General features: G+C 40.6%; 1 protein-coding gene and 1 pseudogene across 1 annotated transcript in view; one reads left to right on the forward strand and one right to left on the reverse strand.

Annotated features, from left to right (window-relative positions):
* Gucy2f (guanylate cyclase 2F, retinal) overlaps window positions 1-25,558 on the reverse strand; it is a 97,834-nt gene extending 72,276 nt beyond the window's left edge. The window contains exons 1-3 of the mRNA XM_034485650.2: window positions 25,361-25,558; window positions 17,730-18,545; window positions 8,524-8,825 (exon numbers count right to left, since the gene is read on the reverse strand). Of these exons, the coding sequence (XP_034341541.1) occupies window positions 8,524-8,825; window positions 17,730-18,459 (1,032 nt within the window). The 5' untranslated portion in view covers window positions 18,460-18,545; window positions 25,361-25,558. The remainder of the gene's footprint in view (window positions 1-8,523; window positions 8,826-17,729; window positions 18,546-25,360) is intronic.
* LOC117694675 (large ribosomal subunit protein eL34 pseudogene) lies at window positions 927-1,471 on the forward strand (annotated as a pseudogene).
* Window positions 25,559-27,127: the final 1,569 nt, after the last annotated feature.

Below are 27,127 nucleotides of genomic sequence, written 5' to 3' on the forward strand. Positions count from 1 at the left end.
GATCTCAAACTCCGAATGTAACCACAAATAACTTTAAACTTCTAATCTTCCTGCTTCTACTTCCTTGAGTTCTGGGATTACTGGAACGTAACACTGTAGTTTAAACCCAGGGCTTTCTGAACACTAGATAAGGACTCTACCAACTGAGTTACATCCCTAGTTCCTTAGTGACTTATTTAGATAAAATATTCCCAAATCATTAATATAAAAGAAAATCTTACCTGCCTACTTGCCTTCCTAAAGTTAACTATGACAAAATTATTGAAAATAATATCAAGCCGGGCAGTGGTGGCACAGGCCTTTAATACCAGTACTTGGGAGGCAGAGGCAGGCGGATTTCTGAGTTCGAGGCCAGCCTGGTCTACAGAGTGAATTCCAGGACAGCCAAGGCTATACAGAGAAACTCTGTCTCAAAAAAAAAAATAAAAAAAAAAGAAAGAAAGAAAGAAAGAAAGAAAGAAAATAATATTAAATAAATAATAAAACAAAATCACCCAGGAAGAATGGGCTTATAGACCAAAAGAATCTACCAAAGGAATAGTATAAAATGTGTTAAAGACTCATACACCATCATGGTTCATAGCAACAGAAACAAAGATACATAAAGCTGAAGATTTAGCACAGTGGTAGAATGGTAGCCTAGTAAGTGTGCAGTCCTACGTTCCATCCTTAGTAACCCTCCTATCCCCACAAAAAAACAAATAAACTTCGAAGGACTGAGGGAAATGATTTTTCACTAAGATTGATATAGCAAAGTTGGATTAAAGACTTTCTGGACACATAAGACTTTAAGTGTTTACCCAACATGCCTTTTTCAGAGGCTACTGGGAGATGTGCTCTACAAAATAAATGAGAAAACAAATCAAGAAAAATGGGAGTCACCCTTCCTTTTCCTCTTCTGGCAACCGTGCTTAGAGGCACTCAAGATGGTCCAGCGTTTGACATACTGTCGTAGGCTTTCGTACAACACAGGCTCTAACAAAACTAGGCTGTCTCGAACCCCTGGCAACAGGATTGTTTACCTTTACACCGAGAAGGTTGGGAAAGCTCCTAAATCCACATGTGGCATGTGCCCAGGCAGACTGTGAGACCCAAAGTCCTTATGAGATTGTCTAAGACAAAGAAGCATGTCAGCAGGGCCTATGGTGGGTCCATGTGTGCCAAGTGTGTCCGAGATAGGATCAAGCTGGCTTTCCTTATTGAGGAGCAGAAAATCATTGTGAAAGTGTTGAAGGCACAAGCACAGAGTCAGAAAGCAAAATAAATATGCAATTTTTTTAAATAATAAAAATCAAGGCTTGGGTCAAAAAAAAAAAAAAAAGAAAACTGGGAGTCATGAGAGTTATGAGATATAGTGCATCCAGAACAGAAGAGTGAAAGTGGACATTTTTAATGTAAAAATGGAGATTTCAGACAAATAGTTCTGTGACACTGTTATAAAAGTGTAGGCTTAGATCAGAGTAGGAAAGTAAAGGACCTCAAGAAAAACAAAGTTCAGAAGGATTTTCTGGGCTTTACCATGTATAAAATTGTTTGAGAGGATTTTACAGTCTTATCAGAAAGCGTGGAATGACTGAGAAATGCAAATTAAAGTAAGTTTATTTTGTGTGCAAGGTAAATTTTGCTGGTATTGTAACATATGCCCCACATAAACTTTTGCTTTTTGCAATCATCATTGAATGATACTGAAATGGAAACTATACTTAAAAATACTGCCTACATTGTGTGCTGAGAGCAGAGCCTAGCAGAATCATCATCAAAGAGACCAGAGAGACTTCACCCTGCAACTGATGCAGGGAGCAGATGCAGAGTACCACAGCCAAACATTAGGAGGAGCTCAGGGAGTCCTGTAGAGGAAGGGGAGAAAGACTTGTGGAGGAGCCGAGGCATCAGGGATACCACCAAAACATGGCTCACAGGTGCTGGGCAAAGTTTAGGGAGCCTGTAGAGGTCTGACCTAGGTCCCCTGCATATGTGTTATTGCTGAGTAGCTTGGTGTTCTTGTAGAAATCATAACAGTGAAAGTGGGGGCTGTCTCTGATTCTTTTGCCTGTTTGGGGCCCTTTTCTTCCTACTGGGTTGCCTTGTCCCGCCTTTGATGACATGGTATGTGCCTGGTCTTATTGTACCTTGCTGTGTTGTGGTTAGTTGATGTCCCTAGGAGATCTACTCTTTTCTGAGGGGAGGAGGAAAGGGTGTATCTGAGGAATAGGGGAGATGAAAGGGAAAGACTGGGGGTGGGGAAGAAACTGCTGTCCGGATGTAATATATGAAAAAAGAATTAAAAAAAAATAATAGAAAAAAAAACACTGATGGATGTAGTGGCTAAGTGTAGAACTAAGAAAATCGGGAGTCCACAGCCATCCTCCTTGGCCACATGATAAATTTAAGGTATGCCTGGGATTCATGAGACTGTCTACAAAAAAGAGAGAAGTGAAGAGTAAAACATACTTGTATTTAACTAAAAAAAAATGTGGCATCATATTGAAGATTGGAAAAAGGACAAGAGTATAAAAAAAAAGGCTAGCAGTCCTCCTCCACTGTAATAGGAATGCAAAGAGTGGCACACACTGAGAAATCAAGATTGACCATACTGGTATGGTAGAATAAAATGGAATAGAAGACAGCTTCTCAGTTAAGAGATCATACTGCTGTTTAGGACTACATGAGTTTGGCTTCAAGCACACATGTCAGGTAGCCAGTAACTCTAGCCCAGAGGGTCCAACTCCCCCTTCAGAATTCTGTGAGCTCTGTCTGTATTCATAAGTTTATACTCACAAACACACAGACACAAACAAACACACACACATATACACATAAAGTCACACACACACACACACACACACAAAGGGGGAGAGACAGGGGAAACAGAGAGGGAGAGGGAGAGGTATACAAGAATCAAGACCTAAGGCACATGACAGTGAAGATTTCTGAAGGGGAAGATAAAAATTTAAGGACAGCTTTTTTTGTTGTTGGTGTAAACATTTCAGCATTTCTTGATTTTGCTTAGTTTTACTCATATTTTACCTTTTAAATAAAGCAAGAAATAAGTTAAGTGTATTTGAAATCTGTGATATGGATAATGGAGCCTGTGTAGAGAAATTTCAATTCCATTGAAAGTTACTAGCAAAAGAATTTTTAGGGATGTGTCTATTTGATTTAGGTATATGTGTGTAAGCCTTTATGAGTAAATGTGTGTCACGTGTGTGCAGGAAGCCCACAGAGGCTGAAAAAAATGCGCTATATATTCCATGGAACCAGAGTTATAGATAGATGTGAGCTGCCATGGGAAAGAAATCCAAAAGATGCCTCACTGTACCACAAGGACACATGCTCCGCCATGCTCATAGCACCCTTATTTGTAATAGCCAAAAGCTGGAAACAACACAGATGTCCCTCAACTGAATAATGGATACAGAAAATGTTCATTTACATACGATTCAGTTATTAAAAACCAGGACATCGTGAATTTTGCAGGCAAATGAATGGAACTCGAAAATATCATCCAGAGTGAGGTAACTCAGATCCAAAAGGACATTTATGATATATACTCACTGATAAATGGATATTAGCCAAAAAGTGCAGAATACCTAGGATATGACCCACAGACCGTATGAAGTATTACATGCAGAAATGCCCAAGTAAGGAGGCTTCATTCCCACTTAGAAGGGGTAAGAGAATAATCACAGGAGGCAGAAGGAGGGAGGGATCTGGGTGGGGGAGGGAAGGAGGAGGGGAAAAGGGGAACAAGATCAGATATGGGGGTAGGGACAGGAGAGAAGCCCAGAGGGCAAATAAAATGAATGGAAATAAACAGCCTTGGGGAGTGGGGGGTGGAGACACCCTCTAAAATGTGCCAGAAACCAGGGAGGTAAGACACTCTCAGGACTCATTGGAGGTGGCCTTAGCCAAAATGTCCAGCATTGGGAAAGGGGAACTGGAAGAGTCCACCTCCAGTAGATAGACAGGGCTTCAAGTGGAGGGACAGGGTTACTAACCCACAGTAAAAATTCCTGACCCAGAATTGTTTCTGTCTAAAAGAACTGCAGGGGTGAATATGGAAAAGAGACTGAGGGAAAGGCTGTTCAATGACAAGCTCAACTTTGGATTCATCTCGTGGGGGAACACCAAGGTCTGACACTATTACTGATGTTATGATATGCTTACAGACAGGAGTCTGGCCTGACTTTCCTCTGAGAGACCCTACCAGCAGATGACTGAGACAGAAGTACCCAACCATTGGTCTGGGACCCCTGTAGTTGAGTTAGGAGAAGTATTAAAGAAGCTGAAATGGAGAGCAACCTCATAGGAAGACCAGAAGGCTTAACTAAACCAGACCCCAGGGAGCTACCAGTGACTGAGCCACCAACCAGGAGCATACACAGGCCAGTCCAAGGTCCCAGGCACATATGTAGCAGAGGTCTGCCTGGTCTGGCCTCAGTCAGAGAAGATGTGCTTAATCCTGCCTCTGCCAGGTTGAGATCCCAGGGAAGGGGGAAGCCTGGTGGAGGGGACACACCATCTATAAGGCAAGGGGGAGGAGGAATGGGATAAGGAGCTGTGGGAGGGAGAACCTAGGGGAAACCAAGAGGGACAACGACTGGAATGCAAATAAATAAAATAATTTTTTAAAAACGTAAGCACAAAGATAGACCAACATTGAATGAATACAATTATTTAGTTTGAAAAAACTCAAAATTCCCAAAGCCAAATAATATCAAAGGCTAGAAATACTGAAAAAACTTCTGCCAGGAATCAGAAACCCTCGAGAGAGTGAGAAGCTGCATAAATTCATTCATTGTTCTCTGTGACTACAAGATTTCATTGTGGGGCTGGAGAGATGGCTCAGCGCTTAAGAGCACTGACTGTTCTGCCAGAGGTCCTGAGTTCGATTCCCAGCAACCACATGGTGGCTCACAACCATCTGTAATGGAATCAGATGCCCTCTTCTGGTGTGTCTGAAGAGAGCAACAGTGTACTCACTTACATTAAATAAATCTTTAAAAAAAAAAAAGATTTCATTGTGTAACTATGCCACAATTTCTTTATGCATTCATCTGTTGATTGTCACCTGATATATAAAAATCATGTATTTACAGATTTCATGAGAGTAGAAGTGAAACTGTCTGGGGTGGGGTGGGGGACAAAAACAATGAATGGGAGGAGTAAGAAAGAACAAGATAGAGGATTGCTCAAAGCAATTATATACTTGCATGTAAGGAACCTTATGCAACCTGATCAGACAAAACTTTTACATTAAATTTTTAAAAAGTAAAAGTTTTTAAATTTGAAACAACGAAAGTATAGATAGCTGAAGTCAGACTGTAAGTTGGTACTGGGTCACCATCAATCAACAATGTCATGCTGTCCTCAAAAGTGAAAAATAGGAAAGAAGAGAAGAGTGAGCCAAGCATTCAGCTATTCGGTTTATACATGACACTTTGGTTAATCATCACAAGAATTTCTGGAGATAGTCCTCCCCATTTTACAGATGGGGAAACTGAAAGTCATCAACTCCAAGCAACGTTCCCAAGATAGTAAGGATGAGATCTGGCTTTGATGGTTTTATTTTTGCTTGCTTTTAACTGACACATTAAAATACAAAATTATACATACACATGGAGCACCATGTGACGTTTTTTTAGACATGTTTATCTCTATAATGTCTTAATCATTGTAACATTTATCAGATAACTAACACAAATAAGATATCATTCAATAATGAAAGTATTTTTAAAATATCTTTTCTTCTACCTTTTGAAAAACATGCTACAATATCTTATCTACAGTCACCCTATTATGCAACTTCTTACTTCTGTCTAGCTGTAACTAAGTCTTCATTGATCAACCTTCCCCAGAGACCTGAGAATTAGACCCAAGTTTGCTTAGCTTCTCATTATATTCTCTTCCTGCTATACCAGCTGCCTTCAAAAATACCTTTTTAAAAGAGTTATTTTTTAAATGGGAGTTTTGCTTATAAGAGACATGAGGCTAATTATCTAACCTCCTATCATTCTTTACATTCTTTAGTTATACAGTTTAGCCTAGGTACCTGAAAAGTGGGAGTAGAAATGCATCCAAGAAGCCTTTTTAAAAAATAAGCTCTGTATTCTTTGTTGTAGCTCTCTACTTCCTTGTCTAAAGCAGAATGCAGGCTGCCTAGCAACCAAGCTAATGGTGTCTCCTTTTTGCCTTAATTATCTTATGTTTTGTACAAGCTCAAAGGGATTGAATCAAATATCTAGAGTGCAAGGTCTGAGTTTTTATATCAATATATGTGTTCATACATATGCATAGCACACACACACACACACGCACGCGCACACACATGCACACACTCCTTTCCTCAATCCAATAATCATAGAAAAAAAGATGAGTTTTCAGACTATCTTTATATGATGCTGTATCATTGGCTTGAAGGGCACAAAAATTAACAACCTGATCATTTGTGAATAACTATAACACAAAATGTCTGGTCTGACCAAAAATTCCTATTAATCTGAGAGAGTCCTGTAACTCCTGACTACACTGAACAGTTGTTTTCAGGTGTGTGTGTGTGTGTGTGTGTGCGCGTGCGTGTCTGTGTGTGTGTATCTGTGAGTGTGTCCCCTAAAAGAGATTTCTAATAGACATATCAGCAGTGATGCAGAACAACTCCAGTACTATCAGTATGTTTGTGAGTCAGTTTCCTTACTAGACAAACAATTTGAGAAATCTTTGCTATCAAGGCAGGAAATCATATGCAATCCTAAATTGGATCTGAATCACTTATTCGTAGGAAAACAACCAACCAGACAAATAAGAACTGGAATGAAACATGTCGTTAGAAAATGCGATAATTAGGCACAATCCCCTCTCTTCTTTGCTAGCTGATTTTCAGCATAGTACATACTCTGCTGGCAACTATAGACTAAATCACAGTGGTCTCATTCCTGTCTCCAGATTATTGATTCAGGCATTGGTAAGAGACACAACTGTGACAAAGAAGGTATATGGGAACGCCTATATAGGTAACTTCTAGGTTATTTTCCCAATCTTGAACAGAGATACAAGAAATGACCATTCCCGTTGTGCATTCCTGAATATCCATACCTGTGTACAATGCCAAGAACTGTGCCAGTCATTTGGAGATTGTAAGGAGAGCCAGTTCATGAGTGAAAAAAAACCTAGCATGACATGAACTTGAAAAGTGTCCCAGTGAAAACAAGCTGGTTCGTGGGTAACATTACGCATTTGCTCTCTGTTTTAAATTTTGCAAAAATAATTATTATTTAGTACAATGTATGTGGGGCCCTCTGTAATTCATAGTGAGCATCAATAGAACTAATATTAATAAAATCTCGTACTTTGAAATATATCCACATGCCATTCTAGCTACTTTTAAAATGCTTACTGTTTGCATATAACTTCTAATCTATAGAAACTACCATATGAGCTGGGAATGGGTACACACAATTGGAATTGTAACACTTGGAAAGTAGAGGCAAGAGGATTGCGAGTTCCAGGCCATTGTCCCAAAAGGGGAGAGAGAGAGGGAGGGAAAGAGACAGAGAGAGATAGAGAGAGAGAGAGAGAGAGAGAGCGCGAGCGAGAGCGAGAGGAAAGCGGCCAGGAAGACAGGAAGGCAGACAAGCAGGCAGGCAGGCGAGTGGGCAGGCAGGTGGGAAGAAAGAAAAAAGAAGAAAAAGAAGAAGGGAGGAAGAGAGGCGGAAAGAAAGGAAAATAGGATGGAGAGAGAGAAAGGTGGAGGGAAGAAGAGAAGAAGAAAAGCAGGCAGGTGGGAAGGAAGGATAGAAGGAAAGAAGGAAGAAAGAAAGAGACTCAGGGAATGCAGAATAGAGAGAAGAAATGAGGAATGGCAGAAAGGAGTGAGGGAGGAAGGGGGAGAGGAAGCTTCCATGAGTATTTCTCTAATGTAAGCAGTTTATTTGCCTTCCTGTCTTCCTCTTACTCTTCTGTGTGTTCTTTGTCATTGCTCTCCACCCATTTTCTGCTTTCTTCCCCTTCCACTCCTTTTTTATTTTTCCAGTCCTTAAGTAACATGAACCTTCACACACACACACACACACACACACACACACACACACACACATTCCTAAATATATCCTGCTCAGTTTGTATAATGTTTTTGTATGTAAATTTACAGGGGGGCCATTTGGCCCTAGACAATGGCTTGGTGTGCTTACTGGGGAAGACCATCTCTTCTGCTGCCAGGTTTCCTCAGGTGCCTACAGTTATAGCCCACTGTCTTGGTGAGTCTGTTCCAAACGTGGGTCACAAGAAAGACCTCTATTTTATTAGCTCCTCTTGAACAGCCCCAGCATATGCTAAAATATGCTTTTTCCCCTTCTTTCTAGTTACCAGAGAGAAGAGAAAGTCAGCAGAATTGGGGAAAATGTTGGTAACTATTCATCTGAGAAGGGATTAATTCTCAGAATATTTGGTAAAGGAAAAAAGCCATTTGTTTTTTACCATATTTTGTATGTTCTCAGCCTATGACACAACTTGTGTGTCTGCACTTACTTGGTGTGAGTCAAGCTTCTGAGGAATTTCTCCACTGGCTGCTGCTTCTGTATAGGCTTCATAGAAGGTCTTTTCATGGGACTCCACTGTAATAGTCAACACAGCATCATAGGCTTCCCGGAGCTTTTGATTGTTCCTCAGGACCTGGTAGGGGCTGTGCTTATAAGGTAAACTGTAGAGCAGTACATCATAGGGCACAAAGACATAAGTCCCATCTGTCATTTTCATATCATGAGCCAATTCCAAGAAGTGCGTCTGAGTCTCTCCCCCAATCAAGGCAGAATGCATACACATGATGATTACTGAAACCGGGAGGGGGTGTCGGGGGAGGGCAGGGGGTTATGGTAGTAAAACATAGAATCAGAAACCAAACGGAAGAAAGAAAGAAATGTGTTCTAACCAATAAGCTGGAAATTATTTATTTCCTATTCCCACAGGATGGGCAAGATACTGAGGTCCTAAGTTAAGTCTGAGTTATATATGGGAACTCTCTAAGTTGCGTATAGAGGCAAGAAAGACACATCTACAGGCTGCAGAGAGTATTCCTAAACAGGAATAATAGTATAAATTGGAGCTAGTAAACACAAAGGCCTTGAGGTCCATTAAGTTTATATCCTAATAGCACAAGGTATTAGCTGTGTACTTCTGGGTAAACGACTATCCTTACTGTGCCCCCAGATGTCAATAATTCATGAAGAGGTAATGATAATTCAAAGAGAAAATTCATAAATGAGCCTAGTACATAGCACTAGACAGATAGTATCTACTCTTCTGTAAGAAGGATAGATTGGAAAAGAGACACATGGCCACTATTGCTGTCCACTCATTACAAATGTGCACTCCAGCATATTCTGACTAATGTTCCTGGCTCTTACCAAAGCCATTATGGACAATGGATGGCACTAACACATACTCATCTATAAATGCTACTAAAATTGTGGATGATATGTTCGACTTTTTCAATCTTACTTCCCTATAATTGGAATTACTTTGCACTCAGTTTAATTCTTCCTAGACTTATGAAACTATGTTGTTTGGCAAGGCTATGCTAGAATAGACTGGATTAGAGTGGGCCACGGTTGAAGAATGGCGGCTTGATCATGAGACTGAAAGTCTTATATCCAATTTTGTCCTTGGCATGCTAAATGAGTTTAGTTTAAGCCCACTTGTGCTTCAGTGCCCACATCTTTAAAATGCAGATTCCAATGCATTTCACAGGTACATTGAGTAGTTTAATTAGATAATGCCTGGCAAGCATTCTGAGCTCCTTGAAGAAAAGCAAAAGTCCTATCACCACTGGTAAATATTAATTATACATGCTTCTGTGAAACCTTTAATCTCAGGCACTAAGTGTGCTTAACTACATTCAATGACTCCTCTTTGGCTTTACCGTATTGCTTCACATGTTTTCAAAAGCTTTCTTTACATTTTTTAAATACTCCTGGAAAGTTTTGCTTTGGAACTAGAGCCACCACCTCTCGATTTTTAATGCACCCAGTAAGTTATACAATGGATCTTAAAGACACATGCACAATACACATACAACCTGGCCAAATTTGAGTTCTTAAATGACCATTGGTTTCTACAAAATAGATACCTTAAGAGGATCTACACATATTCAGATGTTCAGACCTTCCTTTGAATTCTCTAAAGATATATCTTTGGAGCTATGTCTTGAGCCACATAAAGAATTCTGCTTCAGTTGTCAATAATCACCCACTGTAGAAATGGGGAAATGTGGTACTAGAGAGGTTTGGCAATTCAAGAATTGAGCTTGGGAAGATTAAAAGTAAAAATTAGAAAGATCTTTCTCTTCCTCATGAGTGTTATACTTGAAAACCATCACCAATAAAATTCCTGCACTCAAAGTTACATCTAGCACCAGTTTGAAGTTACAACTATACCCTAAACTGGCTTCTATCATGATACTAAAGAAAATTAAAAGTAGCTTCACCCTCTCTGTTTGACTACACCACCAAACATGAATTCATTTGACCCAATCAATCAAGTCACAGGTCTGTTGGGTGGGGTTGGGGATGAAAAGGATATGGACTAAACCATGTGCTTTAGTAGATGTCTAATTTGTCAGTATTCTTGGCAAGAAAGTCAGTTGGCATTTCTCCTGCAAAGGCAGTGATAAACTGACTTGATCAAGGTTACCAAACAGAATTCCATTTAATTTTCTTAGGGGATATTGAAATTAGTGCATGGAAATCATCAAATAGAACAAAGTGCTTTGTGTTTGTTGAGATACAAATATTTCAATGCATGCAGAGGGAGCTATTATGGTGTGTCATCCAGACACACACTTCAGGACTGACATGCATCCCCCCTAGCTGCTGAGAAGGTTAGCATGTGAGAGCTAATGCCTCACCAATAATTAACCTCAGCTGAAGAGAGCTGCCTCTCACAAGGTCAGATGCCTTTAGCAGTGAACTGAAGCTGGCTGGGGTTGACTTTCACTGAATCTATGGTTACATTTTTTCAGGACATCTGTAAGCCAGTAAACAACATGTTATTAGCTTGAAACTGGCCATGGTAATGGTGATTTACTCTATGGGAATCAGCAAACTACAAATCAGGGCTTTCTCACTCCCGGGAAAGTGCTTGCTAAAACAATTATTAGCACACTGTAGCCTTTCTTTGGGTCAGCCTACACAACGAGCAGTCTACACACAGTGGTAGAAAACTGCAGATTTTTTATCCCAATTCTAGTTGTCTCAGCTCCAGGGCACCCCTTATGGATTGAACAAGGCCTTTTTTGTTCTCTTCTTTCTGCCTAATTCTCTGGCTTTCTCTTCCTCATGAGTGTTATAGTTGAAAACCATCACCAATAAAATTCCTGCACTCAAAGTTACATCTAGCACCAGTTTGAAGTTACAACTATACCCTAAACTGGCTTCTATCATGATACCCACAGTATTTCTTGCTCTAATTTGTGTATGACAGCATCTTCTATGAAACTGTAGACTTCTTAGGGTCAGAGACTGTGTCCTATTTACCTTTTATTCTGATACACATGAACACGCACACACAGTAAACATTGTTTAGATGGATGTCTGCATGCTAGCAAATTCCTAGGAAGAAAGAATCTGCATTCCTGCATTTTAAATGTTCCATGAGGTATATAAGAGACATGAGCACATTGTACTATCAGGAAAGCAGAGCAATTGGAAGCTATACTCTTACGTGAGTAGATACTGGCAAGCTTACATGTGATGCTGCGTACAGTTATCTTACTCCTCAATCTGAATCTCTATTTTTCTCATTGGCACATATGAATGACATTTTAAAAAATGGTCCAAATTTCCCAAACTAGAAAGACAACTTAAAAGTATCCATCCCAAGTTTTCCCTCTCATATTTAGATTTAAAAAAAAAATGGAAATGTTGAAATTGAATAATCTCTGACCTCTATTTTTGCAAGACAAGAACTTGCCATTGGACACAATTAAAGTAGAAAGCATAAATACTGAATTCAAACAACAGCATCCTAATTTAATAGATTGAGTGCTTCATGCACAGGGATTTATGGATGCATCTGTTCTACAAGATGGTTTTTACTAAATAGCTTTTATTATCTCAAAATTACATTCATTAAAATGGGATTTGACCTCTAAGTTGTTGTCAGGAAAGGATTAGTATGCAGAAAACTTAAATCCTAGACAAGGTTTAGGTCAACAGGTGGTCACCAAATAATATTAATTTGTAAGTTTCCATCTTGATTGTTAACAGTGAAGACATTTTATAGCCAAAACAAGAACCAGAAAATACATCCTCTGGAGATCATATCTTATGAGGATGAAGCAAGCACTTTCTCTGGTATATGTGCACTCCACTTGAACTGCCTAGCAGCCATGTCTTCAGACTGTGGCACTCCCCCATGATAAGCGCTGTACAATCCTCTCTCATCTTCAGTGTTACTAGAAAGGAATGTCATGAAAGCCTGAAAAAAAAAAGCCAGTTCCTGGGTTCCTCTACTCGTTTTTTTCTCTTCATGCATTGAAATTCTCTACCCACTATTCCTTAAGATAGATGATTTATATTCTCCAAAGGACAAAACATGTCAGACACTGTTCTGCATTCCTGTGATCTCAGCACTAGTAAGAAGTGGGCAGGATGACCATGATGAAATATTAAAGTGCACAGCCAGCCTGGACTACAACAGCCTGAGACACAGGAATACACTATCTTAAAAAAACAAAATGGAAAAAAAAAAACCCAAAGAACAAAAAACAACAATAGCAACAAAAAACCGCATTCTTTTGTCCTCCACCAGCATTTTTGACTTTTTTTTGTGCCATTTTCTTCAACAGATATTTATCTTAGCCTACTTCAGTTTAATGATTTGTTAGGACTTTAGTCGGGAGGGAAGGCTGTAGGAGGAGAAAGAGCCGACATAGATATAGTGTTCATAAATGCAGGCAGTATTCTTGCCTGCATTTATAGAATGTGAATGTATGTACATTCACATTTACCTATAGCAAATTTTATATCAAAGTCCCTATCAGGACTAATACCATTCACCACAGTATTACCAATATCACTGTTATTAGTGTGTTGGAAACAGGGCTTAAACCTTGCCACATGGGGATGCTTAAAATCATTCATCAATAGACCTTTGAATTAAAAAAGAAAATCAGAAGGGTTGAATTATATATGATCCAGAAAACAGAGACTCTCCAACGTGTGGGTTTTAGGAGCATATCTCAAGCAGAGTTGAAGCAGTAAAGGCTTTTCATAGGTCAGGTATCAAGCTATAGTCCATGGACCAGCAGGATGTGCATCGCTTAGGAACGTACTAGAGATGCATATGCTGGACCTCACCCTAGCTAGCCTCACTGAATTGGACACTTTGGGAAAAAACTCAACAAAGTGTTTGAAGAAGCCCTCCAGGAAATTCTTGTGCTCACTTAGATTTGAGAGCCACTACTTAGATTTGAAGGCCTATCTCTTAGCTTTCCCATTCACTAGCTGTATGATATCAGGCAAGTTATTTAACCTTGCTGCCTCAGAGGTCTTACCCATAAAACTGGGAAACAGTAATTTGGCCTTATTTTATAGACATTGAAAGAACTGAATGAAAAGTCCTTTCCAAATGCCTAGAATATAATAAACTCTCAATAAATATTAGGTATTATCAGTTATTCTTTCATGTGGAGGAATGTAGTCGATGGAAAGAAGCTAGTCAGGCCCTGGCTATTAAAGAAAGAAAACTGTATCTAATTTGGGGAAAACAGGGGAAGGGCATTTTGACTGGCACAATAAAGCAATTCCAATTTGGAAGGATTTAAAGGAAACTCCAATTGGTGGACAACCAGGTAAGCTCAAGTTGAAAGGATTTCAAAATAAGAAGACAGGAGGAATTGAAATGTTCATTTGAAAAGACCTCTGAAGAGTTAGAGGTAAGGCCTCCTGCTGGCCTTTGTAGGAATGGGAAAAGGAACCTCTCCTGGGTGGACACAATCCCTCAGGTGCTTTGCCGTGGGGAGTGAATGCTCCTTTGTATCAAGGGACAAAAACCTCCAGCAGGGCTCATGGGTGGAGGAGCAGAGAGAGGATGGAATTGTGGCCCCCTTATCCACTCAGTTAGGTTCCCAGGCACCGGGCAAAACCTACATAATCCTACACAGAATTTCTGACTGCAAATTGAGGTCTTTGTCTTTGATCAATACCTCCACTTGACTTTGTTAGAAATAAAGATAATTGGCAATCACTTCCAAGATTTAAAAGAAATGGGTCGCTAACCTTGGGAAGGCTGAATCCCCCTACTCTGAAGCTGCATTGCCTCTACTATTTCATACTAATAATGCCTACACCTATCTACTTGCTCTTGTGAGCCTCACAGATATTGTAAACTTTGAAGATGAAAACAACTATCTCCTGGAAAATATTGACAAATGACTTGGTCAATGTGTTTACAATGTTTACAAGGTATGTACCTTGTAAACTGTAGAGTGCTGTGTAAATGTAAGGTAGAATGAATTATGGCTGCTTTTATTGTCTCTGTGGCCCAACATCTAATGAAGCCTCCATTGTTTTCCCTTCCAAAAGTATTTAGCTTTATTATTATTACTCTATTGTTTAATTAACCACTGCCTTTGTACTGTGTAAACATGATTCAGTTTTGTTTCTCAGAAAGACATTCCTGTAGGAGGAGCTAAGGTGGGAGGAATAAGAGAGGAAGAGGAGCAGAAGGAAGAGGAGGAGCTAGGGGAGATGGAGAAGAAAAGAAGTGGACATGGAGGCTGATGTTCGCCTGTCTGTAGCAGTCAAAGGTAGTTGGTATATCTAGGTTGGGTATTGGGTTACATCTCTGATTGTAAGAGTATCTATCTTGTTTATTGATCATTACTAAATATATAAGCCTTTGGATAATCTAAGCGTTAGAGTCTCATATGTACCAAGCCCATGTGGCTGGCAGGATGGTCCGGGCACTGCCCAGCCTTGCAGAGACAGCCTGGGTGGCAGGGCTGGTGTTTCTAGCTGGCCATTTCTAGCTGCAGCGCACACAGCTAGGCAGAGATGCTGCAGCTTAGATAGTCGGCTTGACTTGACCTTTTTTTTTTTTCTAATAATTACTACAACACATTCCCTCTAACTACAATGAAGGGCCAATAATATGGCCTAACTAGAAACATCAATTTATAAGAAACAGAAGTGGCATATGGAGCAGCACCTGCTCTTTTCTTTCTTCTGTCCCAATTGCCCACCACCTGCTACCACTGTCATATAAGAAAGTCATCACTGTTACTGTGACACAACCTTGCAACTATTACCAGATCTCTTCAAAGGAATGGGCCCCTTCTCACCGTATTCAGAGCTATGAAAAACTCCTTACTATCAAGTTTCTTTATCATCCTTAGAAGAACCTGGGTTACAGTGTTGGGAGCTCTTGGTTTCGTGGCATAACAAGACCTCTTTGCATTGACCCAAAGGTCTATTTTCTCAAACTCTCACTTCTCTTCTTCAACTCCTACTGCTATATCTCACCTACTGGTTGGCACAGACTAAAATCCGAACACTGAATTGTACCAGTTGCAGGAAACCCATACTCCTTTGCTCACTATACACAGAAATAACATGACATCATACTCAGTCTACAGCCCAGCCTACAACCCAATTTCTCTGCTTCCATACCTCATCACATTGTGACTTATTTGAGTTTGCTGATAGAGAAATAGTATTCTGGACGGTAGAGATTTATCATCACTGCCAGCACTGTCTCTTTCAGAGTCCCCTTCCTTCACTTGTTTCTGCCATCCTTATATAGGGGCTTCCATTGTTCCTTAAACAGTCTCTGTTGGGTTCCCAACTCATTCTCAAATTTCCGATCCCTTTAGTGGGCTGATGCATGCCATCATCATCATCAAAAAAAATACATTCTGACCAAACAAAGTCTTATTAAGTAAGGCAAAGATGACTGGTCACTTCAAATGAGGAACACTTTATTTGCATTCTGAAAAACTTAAAGGCAGCAGCTCTGAACTCTGTGCTTTAGAAGTACCTGGGGAGCTATTTAAAAGCCCCTCGCTCGCTTGGGGCTCTACCACTGGCCAATTCAAGTCTCTGCGGGTAGCTTCAGTCATTTTTGAAAAGATGCCCAGGTAATTATAGTGGTCAGCTAATGCAAGAATAGTGAAAAAAAATAAAGCTAGGCTTCTAATATAGGAAAATGAACACATGGCTGCTACCTCTCTATCTTAAAGGAATTGGTGGTGGTGAGCACTCAGTCCTAATTCTGCTCTCGCTCTGATGACAAAAGAGGCACAGGGCCTGGATTTCATTTATCATTTCATGATAGGGTCCAAAATATCATCTCAAAGTATGGTATTCAGAATGAGTGGGATCTGAAACTTATAAGAGACACAGGTCTTCATGAATCTCTGTAACATAAAGTTCTGACACTAAATATGTTGTTTTGTTTCTAGCATGAATCCTCTCTGGAAATAATTTTGTTATATTTAAAAATAATAATTCTATGCTCAACAGGTGCTAAGTTCTGTTATGAAATAATCAGAGCTGTGCTGATTGCCTAATGCTGAAGGTCTTACAGATTGGGGCTTTACAGACTACAGGACTACTGTAGCTCCTGGAACTTACACCTATGGCTTTCATCTTCCTGCAATGATCATAATTAAGGTGCAATAGTGGGGATACTTGAAATTTAAAATGGATTCTGGTTATAAGCCAGGCCTAAGATGGACCAGTGCCTAGCAGGACCATTGTTATGCTAAGGAAATGACTGGGACCAGGACTAATCCTAGAAGCCATCAATTTGACAAGTGGGTTCTGAGCTACAGGTCCTACAGTGATGAAGCAGCTGCAGTTTGGCATGAGCATCATTTCCATACATCACTGCCACTTCCAGAGGAAGGCAAAGAGGAAATTTATTTTTAAAAAATCAAATAGAAAGGATAGAAACGAAAAAAATAAAAACCAAGTGTCAGAAATGTAAGGAAAAAAAATCTGATTCTAGAGAACTAGGAAAATTCCCTCCCCAGAGTAAATCAAATTCTGTTGGTAATTGAAGCTTTGGTGAGTAGAGTCCCCTGTGGCACATTTTGCCTGCCTATTGCCTCTGCGAGAATTATATTTCCAAGCATAAAGCTTCCCTTGAAATAAGAGGCATGTTAACACAAAGCATGCATTGCTATGCTTTCATTTGCCAGCTAACTACCCTCCATATCAGTGAGCTGCATGCTGCTGGGAGAAGTATCTGCTTTATTAGGAAGGGGAGAGAAGGACCGATGTAATGACAAAATGGTACTGGGCACCCATGAAGAAAGTCAAAAGTACATCTCCACCCCATGATTAAAAAACAAAACATAAAACAATAAAACAAAACAGAGACGAAACCGGAGGAGGACATTGCTGTGGTTAATCTGAAACTTCTGTGGTCCCCAGGACAAAGACTGGGTGTGCCTACAGGACTCTTGATGTCATTCGTCTACACCAGGTGCTGCGATCAAGTGCTAGCACACAAGGGTAGTTGACCATAGAATTATTGAAATCTCTATTAAGTCCCTAAGATTGGCTCTGTTGAGGCAATCTTCTTGGGCTCTGATTATGGATGAAAGAAGGCATGTGCATAAAGAACGAGGGAATAACGTGTTAGCCTAGGTATGGAGGCAGAAAAACCTTTTAGAGATTGTCATGCTTTTCACCAAAACCACATTTAAACCTTAGCCAGGAGCACGCACTCACTGCGAATTCTGTCTGCCTGGCGAATCAGCTGGAGAGCTTTCTGAATGCTTTGGCTGTCTTGTCCCGAGGTCAAGACGACCCCTACTGGTAGGCCGTGGCTCCGAAGAGCACTGGAGACTCGATTGGCTGTATGCACCCAAATGTCTTCATCTGAGGAAATGACCCCAGCATGAGCCCACTGGAAATACTTCATGACCGTTACAAGCACCCGAATAGGAGAAGGGAGTGTCCGAGAAAAGGTCGGGTAGCTGTGATTGTTATCTAATTCAGGATTCACACAAGCCCAAGAGAAAATCCCTTTGTCCCAGCTGTTTCCCAGGAGTGAGGCTGCCTCACAGTAGCCAGGGTTGGCAGGCCCAACAAATCCTGAGGCCATCTGCTGGTGGGAAATGAAACTAGCGAGGGCCTTTGAAGTCTGGCAGTCTTCGTTAAGAATCACATATGAGAAGGAGTAACTCTGGTCAAAAGACATGTCCCGGCTGATTCGTTCAATTGCTAAAGCAGCAGCAACCTCAGGCAGGGCCTTGGAGAAGAACGGATCACATGTCCAGGGGCCTATGACCCCTATCTTGTAGGGGAGTGCTTGCCCCCACCGTATGAGAGGCAATAGGGCCAGGAGGCACAAGCATCTCAGGAACTTGGAGGAAGCGAGGCCATGCTGTCCTGACAGTCTGCTGGAAATGGCAAACCAGGACAGAAAGTAAGAAAAAGGCCAGGGTCCGAGGAACATAGCCTTGCTGCCTTCCAGCAAGCTAGTGATGAGATACTGGAGGATTACTCTGCCCTCTGGAGATGGACAGTGGTATTTCTGAGTGCCTGTCAAGCAGAGGAAAATATATGTTACACTATTTCTGCAGTTTCTAGGGGGAAAAAAATCGCTTTTGAAACAATGGAGTCTCCCAAAGTGAAACTTTCCATTCCCCACCCCAACCAAAATGCTTCCTCACCTGGTCCTCCTTACCTTACAGTAGATGCATTGTCTCCATTCACTGTTATTCACTTGCTTCAAAAACTGTAGAATTATGGAGGCTCCTCGTTTGCTACCCCTCCACATTCAATCCATCACCAAGGCTAAGTCCAGTGGATTCAACACTAATAAGAACTGTCCACCTCACAATTGTGCAACAATTACAATGGGTAGCATATGGGAAGTGCTTACAACATGGCCTGAATAATCATCAGAATTATATTTGGTGTACTGTTATAGACAAGATGGGTTGTAAGATGTCCGTTTACCCCCATCTTGCCTTCCTAGAGACAGACAGGTAAAAACAGATCATAACAGTGCAGAGAAGAGCTATTTGAGGTAGCTCACACTGACAGGAACAACTGGGCAAAGGAAGCGTGGGATAAGAGAGCAGGGGAAGGGGTATTTCTGGCTGTTATAACAAGATCTTCTTGTTTGGGATCTCTGCACTCTCCACTTATAGCACTTCCTACTTTCAACCACAAGAAGGGAGGGGACAAAAGAGGGGAAGGGAAAGAAAGAGGAAACAGGAGAAAGGAGGAAGAAGAGGAGGGAAGAGGTCACTCAAGAATGTGTGTTTTAAAAAACAAAGAAAGAAGAATCATAGCCAAGTAACTATGATTTCAAGGTAGGGCATGCTAGAAGGCATTCAGGGTGTTTCATTTTCTTTTTTTTTTTCTTACAATGTGTAGAATGAATCAGAGTTGAAAATATGTGAATTTAGCTGAACGTGGTAGTGTATAAAGAAGCAGAAGCAGGAGGATTTCTGTGAGTTCAAGGCCAGCCTGGGCTGTTAACAGAGAAAACCCTGTCTGAAAATAAAACCAAATAAAAAGTGTACGTTAGATTCCAGAGTTTCAAACTGTTTCTTTTGCCTACTGGATTTATGGAATCACTGAAGGCATAGGCCAAATCACTAAGATCTATATATCATGAGTTTTCAAGCTTCTGACATTGTATATGACATTGTCATCTACAGAGTTCATGCGGGAGAAATTTGCAATCCTGTTACCCACCCCCAAACCACGAAATAATCATAATATTTTAACATGTTTATGATTTGTTTTAGTTGGGCCAACCTCATAGCTATCCCAGCTATACATGGCCATGGCTTGTAGCAGACATGCCTGCTATCATCAGTGTGGAGAATGCTCTGGAAAGTTGGCAAGAATTTTTAAAAAAGACAACTTGGAAACACCCATATAAGACATAACAGGAGGACTGGAGAGATGGCTTAGTGGTTAAGAGCATTGGCTGTTCTTCCAGAGGACCCTGGTTCAATTCCCAGCACCCACGTAGCAGCTCACAACTGTCTATAACTTCTCCAGTTCCAGGGGATCTGGCACACTCACCACAGACATACATGCAAACAAAATACCAATGTGCTGAAGAATAAATAAATCTTTTATAAAAAGAAAGAAAAAGGAAAAAAAAGAGACATAACAGACCAAGAGCATAGGAGTGAAGATACAGAAGAATTAAGATGAATTTCTCCAGGATGAAGAGTACCAAGGAAAATCTCTGAGAATCCACAAGACTGAAGGGCAATCAGAAAGGAAATATAGCATAATGACTTACAAGTTCCAAAGAAAAAAAGAAAAGCTTATTGTATACTCCAAGAATGGTGAAACTTTGAGGACACAAAGTATTTATCAGTATCACACTTGGTAAAATCAAGTAAGGAAAAGATAGTTAGGGGCCTAGTTGACTTCGACTCAGAGACTAAGGATGCAAGTTTGAGGACCACAATGAGAAAACAAAGAAGAATGAGTGAATGATGTAAAGTCAGCAAGCATGGAGAACTCAAGATGACAAATGCTGATGCTTCAGTCCTTGCCTCTACCACTCCATCTCCTGCTCTTCTTTCTTCCTGCTCTGATAAAGGTCTGTCACATCATCTGACAGAACTAGGATTTAGAAAATCCCGTGCCTTCTCTGTGGAATTCCCTCTTCTCTCCTCCATTGTCTCCTTCCAGTCTCTTTTGATGAACTCTCCCTCCAAGAACCAACTGAAGTGTTTCCCATTGTGTGCTACCTTAGGTAATTCTCCCAGGTTGAATTCATTGCACCCATGTTCATAACTTTGCAAGAAGGCATTACTCTCATTCTAAGCTTTCTGTATTTCTGGATGGATGAAGACACTGATCTGACTGATTTCTCTGCACTTACAGAACTTCAAAGGAAATAAGTGACAATAAGTGCAGCTGTATGGAGAAGAGGTCTGGCTTAACTAGGACTTCCTGAAACCAAGTGCCCAGCAAAGAGAATTACACGAATGTTCATAAAATGAAGAAACAACACATTCAAGTTGATCCCAGGCTAGGAATACCCCCAGTACATCAAATTAACTGCTCATTACTGTAATCACAGCATTTAGGAAGCCAAGTTAAAAAAGACTCAAGTAAATTCAAGTAAATTCAGTGTGCAGACTGAGACTCTCAAAAGAAAATTAATTTAAAAAAAAACTATATACATTCAAAACCATTAATTGCTCAAGAGAAATGATAATGAGAGAAATCATTAGTAAACATTTAGCTTGAATCAAATGCCAAAATAATGACTTGGCTCTCCTCTGGATTGATAATCAGCACAGGTGTGCACTGATCAGGCCAAACTATTACTATTATTATTATTATTATTATTATTATTATTATTATTATTATCTGTAACCATTTTTGCTTCTGGTAGCCCTGTTGGATATTATCCTGGCTCCAACACCTAATTTTGTGAGAAACCCTAATTGGAGCACACCTGGTAGATCTTTAAGAGCCACCAAACTAGTGTGGTCAACATCTATGCACCAGGGAAAGTTGTTTTAATGAACAGTGGAGGCAACTTGGGAAAATAGGAAACTGGAAAGGAGCACACTGAAGACAGAGGTGTGAGAGCTAGAAAGAGAAGCTCCCAAACTGCTTTAGGGGTAGAGAAAAGGTGCTTTATGGATGACTATGTGTCTGAAGGTCTCAGATTCATTGCTAAACCCTGAAAGATAAAATATGGTCTAATTTCTCTTTAAAAATAAAAACAAAAACCTCACATCTGGTCTGTGTGTCACGGTGGAAGTTAAGACACAGCCTAAAGTGGAAGGTGGGGCTACAAGCTGAGATCTGATAAACAGTCACATGCTTCCCTTCCCATCTTCTTCCCATTCCAAGGTTTTCCGTTTCACGGGAGGGGTTCCTCTTTCAAGTATGTTTTGTGACAAAGATATTGAATTATATCTTAGCTTACAAGTCCTCGCTCTTTCAACCACCAGGAGTGGACAACAATGAAAGCAATTCCATGTGATGAACTTACCCTCATTCACAGCTACAAGGTTAGGAAGCTGCCGTTAGTCATAAGGAGCTTGTGCATTACAAAATTCACAGTGACACGTCATCACCAATATACCACCAGTATTGTGGTGGAACTTTTAAGAGGTAAATGGATATTTAGGGGGGATTTATGGGTTTTGGGGGGACTTAGTGTTCACACAAGGATGGATAGGTTCTTGAGAAAATGAGTGCATTCTTATAAAGTGAGTCTGGTACCGCTCCCTAGTGTTTTATGCCATTCGATCTCTTATCTGTACTATCAGTCAATGTCACCTGAAATATTACAGTGTACCATGAAGCCCACAGCACATGCAGCTGTCAGATCTTGAATTTCCTGATATCAAAGCTCTGAGCTTAATAAACATCTCTCTTTACAAAGTACTCAACCTCAAATATGTTGTCATAGCAACACAAAGTGGACTACCAAGACAAACAATTGGTTCTTTTAACCCAAATACACCAGTCTGATGAGTTCTTTTCCATAACGTGTACATTTAAATTAGAAATCAGCACACTGAATAATAAAGGCTAACATTTACTGAGTTCTGAGTATGTGAGAAACAGTTGGCTATACCCTTTGCATGTATTATCTTATTTTAATAACAACTTAATTTAAAGACTTCATTTGAGCTCTTAAAGGCACCTGCTGTCATAATCAATTATAGATGAGGAGAGAGTACTGAGAAAGAACAACTTGCCTGAGGGTGCACCACAGTAGACTGAGGATTTACACCCCAGTTGATTAAGCATTCAGAAAGAAGGCTTCCAGATATCCCCAATCTATAAAATAATTGCGATCACCTCATTATACCTTCTCTCCGACTCAAATTGAGTTTTATTGACTCATTTGTGGTTTAAGACTTTCAAAGTTCCCCCATCCCCCATGAAAGAATAAATTAGACCAAGAAGCAAAGAAACAAAGCAAATTGGAAAAAAAAATCACCATCTAAATGGAAGAAATTTACAGTGTATGTTTAATCCTCTCCCCGAAACAACCTGACTTGAAGCAGAGTGCTTCCAGGGTGGAAGTGGGGGTCACTAGTACCATTGCACTATATAGCAAGTTTACATAGGTGTCCAGGAATGGCTGTCTTGGAAGCACATCACTCACTGTTCAGTTTCTTCATCTGCAAAATGTGGTTAAATAGAATGTAACCCTTTGAAGACAGCTGGCTAAATAAGTTATGATGCTAAGCACACAGCAGTCTTTTCATTCATTACCCTGGTTCTTCTTTGCTGCTTGCCAAGTGGGTCATGCTGGCAACCATGAGGCCAGGTCTCTGGATCCGGTTCTGCTAGTGATTCAGTACCGTGCAACTTTCAACCAATTGCTCCCCTCTCCCCTCTAAACTAGATGTCAACATCCCCTGAAAAAGGTCTTCCTCCTCTAAAAGATTTCTTCCTCATATTTCATACCCAACTGTTTTCTACTGAGTGCAAACTGGCAGGTCCAGTTTCTTAATTTTGGTTTGCAATCCTTGATAGAAGCTCTAATTATGTGAAGCCTCCTTTCTCCTTCAGTGTGAGTTATATTGTGCTGACAGCCTGGATTCCTAAAACCACCACTTACTGTTATTGTTCCTACACACACATTTAGAACCTGATCACCTAGCACTGTGCCTGGGACATAGTAAATGATCAATAAATATTTATTGAGCAATTAGCGAAGAGGAGAAAACAGCAGTAATGAGATGTTCTTGAAAAGGCCCTATTTTAGACGTTGGTTAGTGTCTACCTTTGCAAAATGATCCACAAGGTGAAGTTTGAAGTTTGCCCCCAATTTTTTCTCAGTCCTCTCTGGCCTCTCCATTAATAGAGAGAAAAGCAACTCTAGAAATCTTTAACTAATCTCCATGGGTATGTGAAAGAATTAGAACGTTTGATGGCTTCTCCTACCCTTCTTAAGTGAATAGTGTTTGAAATAGTGGCAGAGACATGCTCATGCTAACATTATCAGTATTGATGTGTAATACATTGCAGGTACATGAAGAGCATCCACATTTTAAACAGGGAAATTAGAGCTTGTAGATCAAAGTCATCAGCTGTCCTTTCTAATATAAGCCTGGCATTCTAATGATATAATCCAGGTCAGTCTTCCTAATGCCTGCCCCATCTCAAATTCTAAAAAGAGTGGTATTCTTGAAGCATTTTCAAAGTTTAGATGCACTTATAACATAGACCTGTCCTCTAGTCATGGGTCAGAAAGTGCCCCTTGTACATCTCCTGCCCTCAAAAAACAGAAAGAAAAGAAAAAAGAGCTGCAGCTCTTTTTCTTCATCAACTGCACAGTTAATGCTCTACCAAGCTGAAGGTCTGCCCGCATACACACTCTTTCTGGCATGTGTGCCATGCATTAAGCACTACGGCTAATTCTGCTAGGTCTCCCTGAAGAACTAGAATTTTTTTATGTTATTATACTATTACATCTTGTTTCCCCCAACTCAAGACTTTGCAGAAGGAAAAGATATTCTTTAAAAAGGGAATGAATAGAGGAATGAAAGGGGAGATGGAGATGGAGATGGAGATGGAGAAGTGGAGATAAGAAGAGGGAGGAAGGGGGAAGTGAGAAAGAATGCCTTCACATGTTGGCTTTGATTTAAAGACCAAGTATAACGCTCTTGTATAAAACGTCTTTGTCTGTTGCCTGCAAAACAAGCCTGCTATAGGGTTCCCTAGGGTTAAATGGGAAGCCTAGACACAACCAAAATGAAATCTGAAGTTATGAAATTTTGGAACTAGAACACTCCTGACCCAAAGTTCTGTGGTTATTGTGTAGGTAACTCAGGTATGAAGACCCGCACCAGGGTCCTGCTTCCTCAGACAATGCTCAGCATGTAGGGGCACACCATTTCCTTTCAGGTAGCTTTACCAACCTTCTGGGCAGCCTGGCTTCATAGGGCAGACACTGTTCTCTAAACAGATACAAAGAAAAGCTAGGACAGATAGAACCGAGGGAAATGGTTCCTTCTCCAAGCCTGTCAAGCTGGGGACTCCTCTGGAAGATTGATCTTCACAGTTACACCTGAATCAAGTTAACAGCTTGGCTAAGACAGCACCAGGAAGAAATAAAAGAGTCATGGGAGAAAGTAAATGAAAGCTTGCAGGAGAGTTTTTAAATCCAAATCTTGATTTAAATGTATCTTCAACTAACCACCCCCTCTCTCTCCGACCCTCCCTCTCTCCCTCTCTCCCCTCTTCCTCCCCTCCCTTTGTTTCCTTTCCTTTCTTCTTTTCACCACATATTGCAGTAAATGTAACAATGTCTCAAGCAGTTTCTGAACTCACAAGTGGGGCGTTTGTCTTTCCCCCATCACAAGCTTTCCCATAAACAAGAGTTCTCAGATACTTACCATGTAAATCACTATTCAAGCATCTGCCAGTGGACAGCCAGCGCGCACGCAGATCTCAGGCACAGCTACTCCAATGCACCCATTTCTGTGCATCTTCTGGGCTGTCGTAATCCTGCCAAGGACTCCAATCTGTTGACAAATTCCACTGAAAGAGTAAATAATTGTGGGGCATTGTGAACCTTTAGAAAATCACTGCAGTATCCCCACACCAAGACCTGAATTAGGATTTAGAGTGACACTTGTAATCCTTTAAATTGATCCCACCTGTAGCCGAGTTAGAGCTGACCTAGATGCATTGACCCAGAGATTAACAATTTGAATCCTCTAGACAAACACATCCTTCGCAGACTACTGCCTTCTTCTACCTTCCCAGCTTGGCTCTCATAGCCTTGCATTTTGCCTGTGTGTTCCTCCTTCCCCCACCCCCATCTGTCTAATAACTACAAAGCTCCCTTTCTCCAGGAGCGCTCTAAATGCCAGAACATTCATCAGCTGTGATTCTGGTCTGAGATATGAGTGATGATCCAGGCCGAGTCCTGAAGAATTCAAAGGAGATGAAAATTCTCTCCCTCTTACAGCCCCCCACCCTCGTTAAGGACCTGCACTTCCTTTCCTTTCCTTACAAAAAAAGGGTCTCGAAGTTCCCTGCACTGTAGTCCTCCCATGTCCCCACTTAGAGTTCAGATCTGTGCTCTGCCCATCATCTGTCTCCTTAGATGCCTACTCACCGTTCATTCCAGGGCTCTATTCTGGAATCCAGAGTTAAAGAGTGAAGATATCATGAATAAAAATGACTTGTATTAAGTGAAGCTTACTACATGACAACCATTTTACAATAGCTTAATTTTGCTATAACTCACCTATCATATTTACTTCCCTGACACATATGATTTAGAGATTTTTAATATATTCACAAGACTGAACATACATTACCATTCTTTCATCCCAGGACAATTTTTACTTTCCCCACAAGGCAATTTTATGCTTGAGTAAAAATCACTCTTAATTCCCCTTTCTTCTCATGCCTAGGGAAGCACTGCTCTGCTTTCAGTCTCCGTGGATGGCCTATCCTGGAGATTTCTTATAAATAAAAGCATGCAGTCTGTGGTCTTTTGAAACTACCTTGTTTCACTTAGCATTAGATTTCCAAGATTCACACTTGTTCTATCATCCATTCCTTTTTATGATCAAATAATATTTCACTCTCTTGCACATACCTCACTTTGTTTACACTGTTTTGCACATACCATATTTTGTTCCTTCACACCCTCTTGGATGCACCACGTTCTGTTTGTTTACACTCTCTTGGACACACCACATTTAGTTTACAACCCTCCAGGACATACCACTTTTTATTTACCTTGGACACATCACATTTACCACCAGATAATTGGTATGTTGGCTGTTCCCACTTTTCAGCCATTATAAAATGATCTCTTTTCTGTGAAAGGATTTTCTCTCTGTGTGTGTGCGCATTGTGCATATATGTGGGAATGTGTGTGCATATATGCCAAGACAAGAAGTTCGGTGTCTTCTCCAATCGCTGTTCACCTTATGTTTTGATACAGGGTTTCTCACTGATGCAGACTTTGGACAGCAAGCCCAGAGGATCCTTTGTTCCTGTCTCAGCATCACTGGGTGTTGTAGGAGATAAACTCGGGTGCCCTTGCTTGCACAGCAGACATTTTATAAACTAAGCCATCTCTGAAGCTGTAATTTCATAGAAAAAATTTTAGGTGGGCAGAGAGGGCATTAGAGGCTCGAGCC

This window comes from Arvicanthis niloticus, chromosome X (assembly GCF_011762505.2).
Source record: "Arvicanthis niloticus isolate mArvNil1 chromosome X, mArvNil1.pat.X, whole genome shotgun sequence".
NCBI lineage: Eukaryota > Metazoa > Chordata > Mammalia > Rodentia > Muridae > Arvicanthis > Arvicanthis niloticus.